At 45.4% G+C, this 17,424-nt stretch overlaps 1 protein-coding gene across 3 annotated transcripts in view; it reads right to left on the bottom strand.

Moving 5' to 3' along the window:
* Nucleotides 1–17,424, bottom strand: part of LOC118511541 (protein dead ringer-like) — a 110,559-nt gene that overhangs the window by 46,836 nt on the left and 46,299 nt on the right. For 2 of the 3 annotated variants that reach the window (XM_036054746.1, XM_036054744.1), the window contains exon 5: nt 1,860–1,907. The exons of the other annotated variant lie outside the window; for it this stretch is intronic. In XM_036054746.1, coding sequence (XP_035910639.1) covers nt 1,860–1,907 — 48 coding nt within the window. The remainder of the gene's footprint in view (nt 1–1,859; nt 1,908–17,424) is intronic. 3 annotated transcript variants of the gene reach the window in all.

Genomic DNA, 17,424 nt, shown 5'->3' on the forward strand with positions numbered 1-17,424 from the left:
CTCGCGATCAGATACGTACACAGCCAGGGCGCGGATACCCTTTTCACCCAATTAAACGATCTGCCAACGAAGATCACTACACTCTCTGTCTCTCTCTCTCTTTCTCTTCAAACACACACGAGAAAACATTCGCAGTGAAGGTACATACCCACAAAGGGGTAAGTATTAAATACTTGCTTCAAATATTTCTTCTCTAACGATTACGATCAAAGCGCGCCATTATTATGTTCATCTTCAAGATCGTTTAAAGTGATGATCTTGGTGGGCTTCAGCAGCTTCAGCAGAAGCAATGATAGTTCGTCGATCGGGAAGCGACCCGTACCCGACCCGGTTGGAGATCGTGTAGAGCATAATAATAAACGCAATTAATCATCGTTTAATGCATAGGCAAATGGGGAAAAGGAAAGCAGTAGGGGAAAAAAGCGAGCCACAACATCGATTGCTGATTTGCAAGGTTTTGGACACCCCGCACGTGCATGTCTGAGATATGGGGGAGATAGTTTTGAGTAGGGCGATCGAGGTTGGTGTGAAATTGGAGAGGTAATTCAATCGAACCTTACATTGCTAGCCCAAGACCTGCTAGTGTACATCTTTCTCGGGTGAAATTAATTTCCCAAGAAACTCTCAACTATGCATCACATGCACTACCCGTACTACACAGGTACATAAATTACATTCACTCCACCGTCAAGAAATCTGGCCAAAATCCAAACTCTCTTTCGGTAAGGCGTACCCCGATCGGCTTTTCGGTAAGGATGGTCTGACTCATCTGTGACGAAGTCCAACAGCGTTTATGACTTCAATCTCCTGCGTAAAGCAGCCGGTCGGGTTCATTTTCCAAATGTGTTCGGGAAGGGTGGTTTTATGTATGTCTGTGTGTGTGTAATATCCTGCCAGCAAATCTAATGCATTCGTGCGGGCCTGATTCCGGCGCTGCCCGTGATTTATGATCCATTCTTGATGTGGCCTCCATCGTGTGCAACGTTGTTGCTTGGTGTGCTTGGTTGGGCTCGGGACAGGTGTTGCGAGCATGATGCGACACGTGGGAACTGCAATATCGTTAAAATGTTTCATTTTGAAAGTCACACACGGAAATGAGAAGCATTAAAAAGGGGCCAGAACGTTGCGAATTCGATCATCGAAAGGAAGGATAAATATTCCTGTTTATTAATAAACTTTTTCAAACTATTTCCGAAATATGCATACCAATAAGTGAAAATTCGTTCTCTTAACTCTGCACGATCGTCCACGCAGAAGAGAAACTCCACATGCACTTGCCGATTGCAGGCAAACGTTACTCGCTCGGCCAAACAGCACGCGGTATTCCTTTGGCAAGCTGAACTCACCACCGGTGTGACCAAGAGTTTTATGAGGCTACTCATCATCATCATCATCATCGCATCGTATCATCGTGTTCCGTTGGTGCTTGAACATCGTGCTGCAGCCGCAACAATACGATCCAGACAACCGGCGGATGGATATAAATGTACAACATAGATTGATTTGAATTTGACACGCCTCTCACGCCGGGGTTGAGCATTTCCCGGCACGTACGTATTACCGGCGCGTATAAAAAGTTAAGTTAAATTTATATTTTCCACCCCTCCACAGTCTCATAAGGTACGCCGCCACTGTTGCTGGGCGCAATCAAAGTGTATGAACGAAGCGAATGAACACGGCAAAGGTACAACGTTGGCCGTTGGCCCTCTTTGCTCAGGCACTTATCTGACCCATAGTCGGTTGATTTTTCTGGCTTTGTGTTTTAAGATTTGTTGCAAGCATTTTCAGTATAATAGAGTGTAATAAACATATTCCGAAAACATATTTAAGAAATATATTATTATACATGTATTACTCACTGTTTGCCACACACTGTTACGGTTCAGCGCTTTGTGCTTGTTGCTTACCTAAAATGGATGCGAAAAAAGACGTAAATTAACTCATTATTATAAAGAGCTTTTATTAACATTGCTTTCTTTCCCCGTAATCAAAACATCAACTCTCTTTGCTAAACTTGCAGCAATAAAACTGAAACTGATCTCCACAACATTATCGAGGCTTATATGATGCTTCCCCTCAAATCGGCTTACACATCGGTCGGTGCCGATTGTCCAACACATTTTGAATGTGATTGGCTCTGGTTCTGTATCTACCCAAAAAAAAATGGAACGCAATAAAACTAATTGAGTGCCGCGTCAATGGTAGCAAACATCGTCACATCAACACGTTTCACACGACCAACTTTAGAATTGTAATTTGCTTAATCCTACCGCGTCGCATCGACGATGCTTGCACACATTGTTAGAAAACGCGCTTGCTGTTGTCTGGATAAAACTGTACATCTTCACGGTGTGCTTCGTTAAGGGGCAAAGGGTCGAACCCGAAGATGAGCGAATAAATTAGCAACTTTATGCCGCACACAAAAGGAGACGGTTAGAGGCTTGAGCTACATCAAAAGAGCTATCAATGGGAAATACATAATCTGCAGCCAAGGTTTCGGTCAATCGATGGCAGCATTTACACGGTTTTGTTTTTATGCTGGATTCGGGGAAAGCTCCTCACATCCTGCGCCTTGGATACCCACGGATATTGGACAGGATGTACGGTTAGTAATTTTACAGTCGTAAAAATCGGTTCATCCCTCTGTTATTCCTGACCATCCGTAAATGGTAAGGTAGTGTCGGGAGTTTGTGTGTGCCTTCGCTTACAGCTTCCATTCAAGGTTGTTATTAGTATCAGTTTGTAACACATTTCGGCAGGAGCTTACACGAACAGGCTCGCGATCTGGTTCCTGAGAGGAAGTTTAATTAATTTCCCTTCAGAATCGGTCTTAACCGTCTTCGTAAAAACGGGATTCTAAAGACACGTCGGTTGGTTGTCTTTCGAATCAGAAATTAGAAGTCTGCATCAACTTCAAAAGGAAAGCTCCCTGTTTCGCTAACTCAATCCAAGGAAACCCGTAGCTCTATCTGTTTGTAAATAAAACATTAAAGATTAACGGATTAGCTTCATAATGAAGGTCCTTTCGATTGACTGCATCAAAACTAGAAAACACAGTAACGAGCAGGACTTCAGTTGACTGCAGTTCAGCTGCCACATCATCGCCTAACGAGCGCCAAACAATGGGTTGCATGATTTCACACAGCAGGAGCGACTCCCGGAGCTGCCGAGTTAATCCCGATTTGATGAGACGCCCTTCAGGGGTAGATTAACATTTCGAAACATCACGCCAATCCGGCCGGATAGCGGCCCGACGCGATCACGCTCACCTAATCCCTTTTCCCGTACTCAAGGAAAAACTTGGGAAAGGAAAAATCTAACCAGCGCTAAACGATGTGGAACGGCCTTGTGTGCTTGTGCCTGGCTGCACCCAGGGACCACATCGCCTGCCGACAGACGAACAGGCGAGAGTGTTTGGTGTGCCTCCACCAAAACCGATGTTTATTCAATTAAGTGCTCGAATCTGTTCGCATTCGCAGCGCGTTTCTGTGCCTCCTTTATCATAATTTATAGGATATTCTCACGACCATAATTAATGTGTATTTCAGTAAGCAAATTATTATGATTATGGTTCGCCTATTATGTTCATTATCTGGAAGCCAAGTGGGAAGTGGAAATCGCCCGGCCCTAGCTAGCAGGCTGGCTGACTGGCTGGCTAGAGCGTCAATCAAGTGACAATGCGTCGAGGCAGGGGCAGCAGGAGAACAGAGGTGTTGAATTCATTTCTTCTCAGGCTACTTCTTTTGCACTTCTACGACTCTTCTTGGTTGGTTTTCGTCTCTCCCTGGTTCTTTCTCTAGTTCGGTGTTCGATCACAGCTGGATATCTGTCAAGCGGTTTGCCGACCAACGTTGAAAGAGGTCCGCCCCTAGAGAAGGCAACAGCAACACCATCGTGCTGCGATTATCTGCAGTTCTGCTTTCCTGTCTGGGGGACTCCGTGCTTAATCTTGGCGCTTCCTGAGGATGCAGCCCTGGAAGCTTGCAGCTAACAGTGCAACGCGCAATCAGTGGGACGAGAGGCAAACTCCAATTGGGAGCAACCTTGATTAACCCGCTCGCCTCTAACCACTATGCGAGAATGTGCCAATGAGTCCGAGAAACTGCGTACTCCGTTGTTTTTGCCGGAGCATTCGGTGGGAATCTGGACCAGCATCGTTTTAGCACAGCTAGGGTGGTGCAAGGCTTGAGAAGCTAGTAACTGTTTGCAAGCTTCTCGTCGACCGAGTAGTATGAATGGAGCTAACATTAAAGTAATTGTTGTTTCAGTTTACTGTTTTAAGAGTTTATCGCCTGCTCTTCACCTAGTTCCAAGAATTGTATCTGACTTCAAGATTATCGGGTTAATTAGTAACAGATAATACCTCAAAGATGTCATATTAACCATCAAAATAAAGTCTAGGAACTAAGCAAAAGCTACTCTTTTAAAGACCCCGAAATAAACCCAAGCTACCGGTTCCACACTTCAAGACGTTCCACTCAAGAAAACGTTCAACTGCTCCACTCTCTCTCTGCTCGTTCTGGCAGACGTTCCTTTGGCTTCCAGCTGTTCTGTGACTCGTCGAACCACCGGATTCATTCAACAAACGACCTCTCCAAAACAAAACCCCGTCTGTAGCTCAAAGTCATTTACAACCTGACGAAAAGTGGCTTCTTCCACAGCTGATATCGCGACGAGTGTCAAGAAGCTGAGCTGCACAGAATCCAGCTACATCCACGAAAAAAAAGCTAACCACTTGACACCCGAACGAACCACGCGCCCATCCGGTCATCCAGACCGATGCTACTATCATCGGGGTTCGGGTGTGCGTTGAAGTGTTGGACGATCAAAAACCCTTCACCCTGGGCTGTGCTCCCGGAGAAAGGATTACAAACTGTTATTGCCTGCTCAATCACGCGAGAGGTTTATGTTTAATGCTCGAGGTGCGCCACTTGAAATATGTATGAGCATTGTGAGGTAGCATTGGTAGATGGTTGGGCTGAAGGCGACTTTCCGATGGGTAGCTACTTTCCCCTACGCTTGGTTTGATATTGCGTATCTCTGATATCTGCGCAATGTTGTTTGATCGTTGTATCCCCGAAAGAAAAAAAAACTATCCCCACGTATCCAGAAAAATCTTGAAGATCTCCCTAAATCTTCCCGGTTAACTATTGGGCATGATCTCAACCGATCGAGAGAACCGATGGATGAGCCCATCGGAATGAACGGGATCTACCTTCATTTGTGTTTTTCGTCTCGCGAAGATCTCGCCACTCAATTGGCCCCCGGCGGTTCTGAAGAGGCCGGGGCATGATCGGGCAAGAAGATGATCGGCAAAGCCTACGCGTGCGCCCACCATGAGTCAGCGGGTTTCTGTCGAGCGGGAACCCTCTCCTGACGCGGTTCTGGTAGTTCTTCGGCGGGCTCAAGTGTACACATGAAACACGCACACGCACACTGGTAGGCTTGTGGCGGCCGGGCGAATATCTACCCTGAGATGCTTCAGATATTAATTTATAACCGAAGTCTATAAACCGATACGGAATCGAATACGGCGGCAAACCGTAGGGCCTGCCCACTTCATGAAAGGTGGTACTACGGGAGGTTTCCCGATCCTGTACCCCTGTAAGGGGGCTGTGGCTATTCAAATTCGAAGCCCCTTTTGCAGAGTACTTCATTCGGACGAGATTCGGAAACCCGTTACACCATCCGGCCCTCGACCGATGGGCGTGTGCTTCTGGATAAACACATGAGTTACGAAAAGTGTGTGTGTGTGTGCCTATCCTGGCGGTTGGTTGCTTGGCCACGCGCGGATCGTGCCTGATCGATCGAGCGGTCATGATGATGATGATGCTCCAAACGTTTGTTCTCGGAAGACACGAGAAGCCTCCCGCTCTTCATAAATCGAAATCAGATTCAAACTGCTCAATGGAAGTGAGCAGCGTGTGGTTGAAGTGGTTGGTGCGGAGTAATCCCAGCCGGAAACAGCCGGAAGACTACTACCGCTTCACCGGCCAACATTGTTTTAGAGGTCCGCTGGATTGATGATGACACTTGACCGCCGACCACTTGTTGGCATCGATGTTCGAGGGTGAACAGCGCTAATGCTCCACGGTCCATTTTGTCTACGTTTCGTCGGTTTCACTCTTGTAATCAAAATTGCAAATTAAGACTCACCACAACACACACACGGACACATACCTCTCAAGTCAAACACCGTGGCAGAAAACCGTGGGAAATTAAAACACTCAAGGCGATACCGAGTTGATTTGCTGTGTTTTTCGCTGACGCGCTTTGATTTGAAGCACTCTAGCCCCACAAGTGAACTTTATGGTCTCGTGTCTGTCATTTCATGGTACTTCGCTTCTCTCTCTCTCTCCTATGTAAAACCCTATTTTTATCCTAGCATCAGCGGGCTAGACAAGCGCAGTTATGATTAATATATTCCTCCGGTATCGAAGGACGGTTCCAAACGCTCCACACACACTAGCTGTGGTGGCCTTCCCCCGCAACATCACACACACACACATGGGCACTGATCGATGTCCTTAATTATACCGACATCCACTAACCCCTTCAGCATGTTCCGGCGTACTCCACCGAAGTGTAATCAAAATTCTTGCCGGTGAGTTACTGCATTATGCGCCATGCTCCAGTAAGGTGCTCTACACCGCACCGTAAACCCAGTAAGACTTCAGAGCACTGTACCGAAGCGTGAACGGCGAGGTCCACTGGATGGGGCAGTGGGCAGAGCACTACGCACCATTTCATTCTCTGTAATTATTCTACAATTAATCAAAATCCTCAAACCTCCAAACCCGTGGTCGGTCAGCGGAGTTCCATACTTTCCTGGTGCAGTAGTACCAGGCTGCAACACGGCCAGCCCGAACTGTTCGACTGTTTGTGGTGGATGTTTTAAAAACCTCACACAAAACAAAATTTAAAAAAAAAACCCAACGTACGTCGTGTATCGTATCGACCGACATAAAACAGGCGACGAACCCACACTGCAGCGAGACTTCCTGTCCAACAATCTCACGGGAGGCAGGCCTGCCTGTTTCGGGTGGCGTACCCTTGTGCTTTCAATCATTTTAGTAAGCCCATTTTATTGCCTTTCTGCTGTTGCTGGTTTCATATCAATCATACGGTGGAGAAGGCGTTGTGCAGTTTTCGTTTTCTTGCTCGTCCTATCAAATGTGCAATTAATAAACTACATCAATCAGGTACGGTGTATTGATGGACGTGGTCATTTAATAAATGTGGAGCTGAGTTGTGCACATCACTCACCGAGCCAACTCGGTTTTATTACAATAATAAAACGAAGCATCAGACATACATTAACACAGCGAGGAACAGCTAATGTATGATCATTAAGACAACATATGATAATTAAAATAGTTTATTAGGAATCCTCAGGTATGCAAAGACACATCATCACCGGTATCAAGTTATGCTGCTATGGTTTTATTAGAATCAAAAGCAATCTCCGAGAGAGCCTCAAGGGTATCTGATCGATTGGTGGAGGGCTTCAACGTCCAAATAGTCCTTTTAATGAACGGAAGAGACAGAGTCAAAACCCCTACCTCCACACATAATGCTAGTCGGCGGCAGCAACGAGCAGGCATTAATGAGTTCTGGTTTCTCTTGTCTTAGTGCGCATCCGAGTCCGATTGAGAGACGGTGCCATATCTTGGCTGGAATGGTTATGGAACCGCTTTGATTCGGACGCAAGTATCAAGCAGTCACAGGCAGTAAAAACTCGCCCTCTCAGCGTACCTTGCCCGGGCGTGGAGCAACTTCACCATGTTTCGAGAACGCGAAAAAAAAATCATCATAATGATAAATGAATCTTATAAAATGTTTCACTCCACTCGTTCTCATTACCCTTGCACGGACTCGCACCAACGATCCTGAGAAGCGATCCGTTGATTTTTTAGTTGAACTCTTCCTCATCAACGGATGGATGCGATGTTGCGCGGTTTCGTGGTGGTTATGTTTTGACGTTTGGATATAAAATGTCTTATTACAATTATTAATAACATTTTCTCTCCCCGCAGCTCGGGACTGGCTGGCGTCCTATTGGAGGAGGACCTGGCCTTTATGGCATGCCTCGTCCAGACGTGTCTGATGAATATAAAAGCGTGTGTGGAAAACGCAAACCTTTTTTTTGGTGATGTTAACATTTTTACCCGTTTATAGTACGAGATGGAATCGATCATCGGAGAAGAGGGACCCAACATAACGCTTTTTGTTTTCCGTGGCGTGTGATCTGGGAATGGCAGTTCTCGGCAAAGACCACAGAGGTAGGAAAGTGATAGAACTAAATAATTAACGTTTCATTTACCGGTATCGCGGTAAAACTTCGCGCAAAACAAATTGAATCAATACTTCTTCCGCTCCTTTTTTTACCAAGTCTGCCCCCCCTTTTTTCTGATCATTTCTCACGGACTAGACATTAGACAGATTAAATTTGTGGAGGGAAAAAACGATGTTCCTTCTCGTCTCGCAACGAGACTCCACAGTTTCTAGTAATAGGAGGATATCAATTACAAGCTCAGTAAAAACCCCACCGATCGCCAACATACGGGAATCAATCTCCCCCCAGAGAGACCAGCTCTGCACACACACACACCTCCGCGACCGCAAGCCATCATCGCAATTGAATCTTTCTTCTCTTTGAAAACCATCGCAAATCGAGTCGCGTCTTCCTTTCTTCCTTTGCTGGAACCCTTGTTTTTTTCGGACGCTCGTTACCTCGGGTTGGTTCGCCATTACCAATTGATATGCTTAACCCATCACCACCACGCGAAAGGCCCGACCACAATTATCCACATCGATTCCACTCCCTTCGTTTCCCACTAATGTTTTCTAATGCTTCGGTCCGGATGTTGCGGCGGGAGAATTATTTCAAGCTCAAGCCCAATTTCGCTATCCGAAGCTCTTCTGGTGAGGTGAGTCCGGTGAGTCGCGAGCCGATTAACAACCACTAACTAGGCGCATCCAAGAGAATCGGGAGTACCCACGAGATGGGAAAAACAAGCGCTGGAACTGGTGAATAAAATGGTACAAACAACCGAAACAAAAAATACACACACACACACAGCTCGTATGAAATTAATATCCGATGAAATTGATTTAGCTTTACGCCTGCGGTGCCCAGCCACGGGGTAACAGCGAACCAGAACCCACGCGTCGGTGCTAACCCAAGGCACACGCGAACAGTACAACAATCGGTGAAGAACAACCCGCAACTAATGGTGGATTATTACACCCGGAGGTCCAGCCCAGGTTGCCCGTTTAGCAAAGCTCCGTCTACAGAACTAGAACACTTCCTCACCACGGGAGCCATCAGCACAATCGGTTAAACAACTGTGCGAAGTGCTGGAAGCAGTGCTTTCAAGTGGCCGTAAAATCGAACCCTTGGCAGGAAGAGTTTTCCTCGTGGAAAATCGGAACAAGTAGCACATTAAGACAAAGGCTTCGGTTTATATTGTGAGAAAACTGAATTCTAATCGAATCTAATTTCCCTTCCCAAAAGCAGAAACCTCGTTATTTTTCCAACGAACTCCGCATCGATTTAGCTCACCTTGTTAAGGGGGTTTTCCTTTTGTGCAGCAACAAAAAGCATAAACGAACCAACTGTTTTGGCGTTGTAGCGCATCGAAATATTGTGTGGGTCCCCTCGAGGTGGTTCTTTTTTTTGTGCTCTCCTTGCTAGCAGCATAATGCACAGACACACACACGATGGGTTCTGGTGTGAATTTGAGCCTTCGTAAGGGGATGCAGGAAGGCAACTTCCAGAGCGAATGATCCGGACGCGCGTGCAACAAGTCAAAACAGATTCTTCATGGCTCGATAATGATGCTGGTACCAAGGGGGTTTGGTTGGTTGGTGGTAGCAAATATAGGTTGACCTTCCTGCTTCCTCTTCTGGCCATTCCTCCCTACCCCGCCCAGACAGACAGACAGACCGAGATATCCTACCGAAAAAAAAACACCCCGACCTGCCCTTGAACAGGTATTTCTGGTGCTTTTTTTTTTATTTGCTCTTTCCTTTCACCTAATTCCAGGACAATAATGCCGACACACAATAGGCTCGGTGCGTGCCCTGTAAGTGTGTAATAATGGCCCGTTCGATTAGGGGTGGCCCACACGAAACAAGGGGCCAGCCCTTTCCGTACCCGTCCCCTTTTTATAGCATCCTCACGCAGCATCAGCAACATCCTTCAAGGGGTAGTAGCGTGTTCTATCGGTAAAGCAAAAGGGCAGTTTCGTATGTCCGGGTAGCCCCTACCACCAGCGGGGTAAAGGAAACAAAGTCGCACAACAATAGGCGACAACATAATCTAGAACACCACTGGAAATACCGAAGCATGCGAGGTTTTGCTGGACAACCTGAGGAACAACAGAGCAATAGACTAGAAACAATAACAAGAGGCGCAGAAGCAATAGCAGCATGAACAAAACCACCGCCTCACGGCAGGTCGCATCATAAAGCCATCAACTAGCATCAACATTTTCTTTGCCAATGTGGGTACAAGCTGGTGCCCGGGACAGCACGGGAATTCACGGTGGAACTTTCCGACGTGTTGTTGTTTTTTTGTTCCTCTTGTTTTTGGCGCTTTTCCGGCTGTTTTTAGTAAAACACCCAGATAACGCAACCATGGGCCGGTATTGTGAAGCCTTTTTTTTATTTCACCCTTTCGATTGGTAATTGTTTATAAGAAAACAACAGGAAATAGAAATCCGGTACGAGCTTTATTTAAGATCGTTTTATGACATTAGAGAAAAATACTTTCTGGAGAGGATATACAGTGATGGACAGTAAAACATGATCAATATCGTCTCATTCATAAAATACCATATTAAACGGCAATCATTTTTTCACGACAAAACTGGACTGTTTTCAAGCTGAAATATAGACAAAGAGGAAATCCTGAACTATAAAATATTTTGGCCATATTTTTATGCCAATAACAACTCAGAAATACTCAGAATACTATTATTAGTTATAGAGGCTTTGAGTCTAAGAGACTTCAATCGCCTCGACTCAGCATACTCCGAGTAGATTGCTTGTAAAAGACTCTCAGAATAAATATTAGAGTAGAGTGACCGAAACATAGGATCGTTTTCCCAAAACTTTCAACTAAAATTGAAAAAAATGTATTTATTTCGAATCTATGCATATCGATATCATAACCTCATTTTTAAGATTTGAAAAATATTTGATGGAATTATTCTATTGTCCATCACTGTGACCCGTGCACACATTGTTGATAAGATTTTTCAATTTTAAATTAAATTAAATGTTTTACGAACATACTATAAATTTTTAAAATTTATAATTTTTTACAATAAAAAATAGACGAGTCGCAACGACTTTCAATTAAAAGTTGAGTAATTGCTTGTCCTTCAGACTTTGTTGCGTTACAGAGTTAAACAAAACTGATACAGGCACGGGTTAAAGCTTTACAGGTGGATGAAATGATTCAATCATAATTAGAAATCTTTTACGATCAATAAAATAAAAATTAAATATTTTACTTCCTCGCGATGAGCTAAGACTCTTACAGACCCTTAAGATTCCTGATTGCGATACGACGTTTTTGTCTCGCTTAGATACCAATCGGCGATCGGCCGTACTGTTGAAGTGCTTCGACACACACCAAACACAATGTTACTTCAGCTAATCGAATTGTGTTCCCTGGCTCAAAACGGATACGCCTTACCTCGAGCTACTTGCCCCCGGGTAAACTATATCCCAATCATACCGTTGGGACCCTTTGGTCTCGTCTACGTTTTAATGTACGCCAAATGCCCAGCTAGCAAACAACACAGCGCGCGTCGCGTCAACTGTGGTAATTTTTGAATTATTAATCGTTAAACGTTACGGTACGAGCGCCACCCGATGGTGACCTATCGAACCTACGCTGTGCCCTCGACGCCCGTTTTTTTGCCGCCCTATTGAGGCAGAAACCCTCGTCCAGTCTCGTCAATATTGTTACAATGTAACTTTAAAACTTTAATCAACGATATTTTATTAGACAGACGAGGCGGGCGCTGCAACAAAACTGCAACGGATGCCCGTCTTCTGACGGATGCCGCCGACAGGTGCAGCATACCGCTGAAGGTCTGCCAGCGAACCCCTGGTGACCGTACCGCATAACCTTCCCTACAGCGTTTCGGCCCTCTTTACAGCGTCTGTCGCCATCCGCTCTTGCTCGGTGCGATATCTTCACCAACACCATCCGTCTGGGCAGGTCAAGCTACCACTAAATGTTAAAATGAGCCGTAAAATGAGTATACTTTTTGATCTGCTACCGTCGCCTCCTCGAGTGGGTCGAGCAGAGGTCCGGTTTTATTGCTTCTCCTTCGATCGGACGACTTCGGTTGGGTTCGATATCGTTTGCCAACAAAACCCATCATCAGCGGTAGACGCGTCACCCAACGGATTGTCATAATTTGCTAATAAATGCGATTTTAAACAGTCCATAAAAAACGTTAGTGTAGGCCTGATCGGGACAGTCCTTGAGGGTAGCAGCAAGAGAGCACAAAAACAAATCATATTCACGATCACGCGATAGGAAGACACATTGTTGATCTGCTCTTCATGAGATACAATGTAGTGCGAATAGTGGAGAAAAAATGTAACTTGCGTTGCTAGAATAAGTAAAGCATTAGTTAAATGATACGTAGAAGCTATCAATATTTTATAGCTGTTACTCTTTGCACAGGCATACAAAGTAATTGAAGGTTCGACGATCGATTTCGATGACTCTCCATTCGTTGAAGTTAAACGATTAGAGTTTCCATTACTGAGCAACCATTCTTATCCATCCCAGTCGTTTGCTTCCGAAGCCATCCCAAGGGTATATGCCTGTGCAATCTCTTCATGTCCCGTCCTTAATTTATTCATATTTTCCTTAAACCTCTTCCAATGACTCCTACATCTTTCCTTTTACTTCGCAGAACAAATCCACACATGTCCTTCCCAACGTTCGTTATCGTACCCGTAGAGCCTCCGAGACTCGTTTCACAGACACAAGATGGGTGCGACAAGCAGTACCCTTTAAAGAAGACCCCAGTTTTAATGCGATGTGTTTGCAAGCGGCAGAGAGATAGAGAGAGAGAGTCCTTAGCCGGAGATTTTTCCGGTACCCGAAGGATTTGTGCACCGGGCGAAATATGAAGCCCGGCGACATCGATCCGGAGGATCGCTTGTTCAGGCAATAAAAACGCTGACGCTGATCTGCATCACGAACTCTTGCCAACTACTTCAACGCTACTGTGCCCGTATTGTTTCGGCCTGTTCCCGAATCAATGACGAACGCAGCGCTAAGAAGTGCACGGGACGATAATCTTCGACCCATACCTTGCACTTTTACTACATCGCAAGGACACGCTGCAGACGTGTCATGTACCACGGCCCCGGGTATTCTAAATTCATTGACAAAATTATGATCTTTTCTCGAGTCTTGTTTGGTCGGGCGGTCAGTAGTGGGACAAGACAAATTATAGCTTCCTTTTGCTTGTCTCCGCCACAAACGGAACGGGCCACATGTAACATGGAATGTGTAACGGACGAATGGGTCGAACAGTACCACACCAGCACAGCGGGAGTTTAAGCAAGATCGATGGTGAACATCTTGATCTTCTTCAGTGCACCACCACCACGAGGATCGAACATCTGAACCGTCTGAATTGATCACTTCCTGGAGCCTTTTTTTTTTTGGGCAATTGATCCTTTGGCCGATTTGTCAATATGCATGGCTCTGTGGTGGGTGTATTTAGCATACAGGACTGCAAGATCGATTGCTGTCCTTTTTTTGGGAAAAGTTTCTGAGAAATTGATAAAACTGCATGCATTTTTGGCTCTCATAAAGAAGATAAGATAAAAGAAAGTGCTGTTCAAAATGCCAGACCCTCTTTTCCGTTAGAGCTATTCTGCTAAAATCTATACCAGAGTTCTCAAAATATTCTAAGCCATATGCACATTTCCAATCTACAAAAAAAAATGTGGGGAAAAACCAACGATTGATGTCCTCATTTGTCAGCCTTAACTTGATCGCCAGCCGTAATTAATCACCCGTTTTGTGATGCAAACGCTTCCATTGTCCATAGAAAATCATTACATACCACAGCACCCAGAACAGCTCCCAGTCTCACAAAAGGGCCACAGAAGATTTGTGATAGAAAAGATCTGAATGAATTCAACGACGCCCAATACACCTTCTAATACTGTTGCGTGTAATTATGAAACCATCTCACACAGACGACTTTGGTTGTGCTTCAATGCATCAAACGATTGAGATGTATCCATCAACCGATCTAACACGCCCGAAATAAATCGTCTTCAATCAGCGTGATTTGTCCACTACCGTTGGCGGACACCACCTTCACAACGTATCACCTTGCTTTTCTTTCAAGAAGGATAATCCTAACATTCATCTGGTCTGGCCCGAGCTAGCTAGCCGAGAGCGCATTGTGTTCGAATGTAATAAATCTGTAATGTATCATCGCCTTCTACTTATGTGGCTTTTTTTTTACCTCACTTTTGTTGGCTCCTCAGAGAAAGGGAGGCCCGTTAAATGGCATTTAAACGGCTCGATGGCAGCAAACAGGTAGCCGTCGACATGGGTGCCGGGTGGATGGGCAAACAGAGAAATCGTTTTTCTTTTCTATCGCTTCATCGAATGACATCAATCGAGCTAGGGGGTATCAGTATGCGCTGGCTCGCATGTTGCTACCTCCCTTGAGCGTCAAGTAAGGGATGACAATTCGGAGTCATTTAATGAAATCGTTACCGAACTGGAAACGGGTCACAAGATGAGAACGGAGAAAGAGATTAGAGCGCGTAATATCGTGTTTTTCCGAAAACAAGGACACAAGATGTTTCTCGACGCCCTCGACAACAAGATCCCGGACCCGTGCCATCGGGCAGGGCGAGGATTCTCCGTTGAGGATTCTCCTTAGACGAATCCGTAAGAAGGTACCGAAAAGCGGAAAAGTAAATCTTAACCGCCGGCGAGACGAAGACGGTTACAGGACGTGGGTGTGAATGTATGTGGATGCTATTTTTATGCCACTGCTTCACCATCAAATTATCCGGAGCAGCTGGAGTACACCCCGAGACAGCATCGGGTTCGCATTATCGGCGAACCCAAACTATGCGAGCAAAACGATACGCGGCAAGAGCGATCGAAGAGGATTAAGAGGATTTGTCACATTAACTTTACACAGCGCCCACCAGCCGACCAGGCAGGCAGGCAGGTCGGGCAAACAGTTGAAGATATCTCAATTTTCTTAGGGGTTTTCTCAACCCGGGACACCGCTGCCTTTTACCCGTATGGTACGATCGCAGGATAACGGACTTTTGGTTGATTCTCCCGTTGGGAAATCCGTTGCGAGGAGGACGCGGGTGATAAACGCAAAGGATCGTTTGGTGTTGTTTTGGCTTTGAGATATTATTAAGCTGATAGTGTCCTCGTAACGGGAAACTGATAAAGAAAAAGCGGTCTGCGTTTGATGGGAATTCCAATGACCGTGAGATTACAACTGGAGTTGGTTATTGTGCACTTAATGGTACTTTCTTTAATCTCAACACTGAATTCAATATCCTGAGGTAGTATCAATTCAGCTTAAAGCCTTTAATACAAGACTTTAATACAAGTTACTTCTTATTAATTACCATACTTTCTAATTCATTTAAAAACAAAACCATTCTGCTCTCCAGAACACTGAAGAGGTTCTCGACAAGACCCTTCAAGCCTCGAGAAAGTGTTCCCGAACAATAATAAAACATAAATTATTGCATCCGAGTCACGACGGGCGAAAGCCAGCAAGCACCGGGGCAGCTCAAATTACAATTGCAACCGCTGCCAGCCCGAGTGACCATGAAAAAGGATCAGGACGATCGTCGAGCGCAATCCAGACGGGCATATATTTATGACTTGAAACCATCGGCGACACAGAACGATGGCGACACCGACTACTTTGGGCCTACGGGATCATCGTCTTCGTCGTCCCTATTATTGATCCTTCGTCAACGGCTGGTACACATCGCCCACGTATTGCATACCAACCAACTCAATTTGCATACTAAAATTGCTGAAGAGTTGTTTCGAGTTGGTTTCGAACCATTCCTTGATGGTGAACCTTCTTGGAGAAGAATAATTTCAATTGCTGTCCTCTCAATCTCTAAATCTCGCAGAAAAACTCAACACTCCAAGAACACACCCGGAGGGAACCCATGATTGACGTTATTTTAATTTTCCACAACACAAAATCGATGCCCGAACGACGGGTAGCGGGCACAACATTTTGATCACATATCCCTTTTCGAAGGGTACAAAAACTTAAGTGACTAACGCCTTTTCGAGCCTTAGAAAGAAATCGCCTACCTCACTGAGCTGATTGTCGACAGGTAACATTTTCACTGCTGGCAGACGTCACCTTCACGGAAGGTATCGGAAAAAAGCCGTCGCTACAATGGAGCGATGCGTGCAAAATGCGGTCGTTCGATTCGGAATTGGTTGCCACTTTGTTCACTCTGCACGGATTGAAAATATCTCACGCACTTTAAAATATTTGCACAGGATTTGGATTAAATTTCCCTTGCCGAAGAGTTCTGGATGATCGACGACGACGACCGCACGCACCGATAAAGGGTTCTCGCAAAGGCGTGTTGAGTCCTGTTTCAGACACACGCACCGATACACTTTCTATCGTTGAGCCTTGTCGGTGGGCCAAGGATTATTTTGCACTGGCAGTATAATGCTCTACACCACCAAAATAGAGGAATTTCTTAATGAACGTCACTTCACACAACACTTGTGCGCAGCCTTGTAGTTAGCGAATTTGGGACATCGCACACGTGAAGAACACAGCCACCGAAACTGAATGCACTCGTTAGATTTACACACACACACGAATACACACGAAGGGCAGTCACACTTCTGTACGCTGACTTTCAACACTGCACCAAACTATTTAAGAAGGATCTCGGTGGTGGTCGCCTTAGCATTTGTTGTTGTCGGTTTTTTTCCTTCGATCCTTTGCTCACAAACACTGCTTCACTGTTTCACTTCTTAAACGTTCTATGCGTAAAATATGTACGTCACACACCATCAATTAATCCTACTAAATATACCGCATCCGCGACACGTACACATTGACTAACCCCCCAAAGTAATAGCGACTATCGAAACATACCGCCATCGAGCGTTTTTCGATCAGCAGCAGCAGCTACAGCACCAGCGGCACACCGATTCGATCCTCGATCTCTCGATCACAAAGGTAAACTAACGGGGCATTAGGAGAAGATAAAACGCGGAGAAATGTAAGCAAAAAAAAACAGGGGCCCATCGGCGCTCTCGTTCCCGCACACGCACCACAACACCGCTGCGCAGCTGCGTGTCGTCCCTTTCCGATGATTAATCCCAACAAC

This window comes from Anopheles stephensi, chromosome 3, assembly GCF_013141755.1.
Source record: "Anopheles stephensi strain Indian chromosome 3, UCI_ANSTEP_V1.0, whole genome shotgun sequence".
Taxonomy (NCBI): domain Eukaryota; kingdom Metazoa; phylum Arthropoda; class Insecta; order Diptera; family Culicidae; genus Anopheles; species Anopheles stephensi.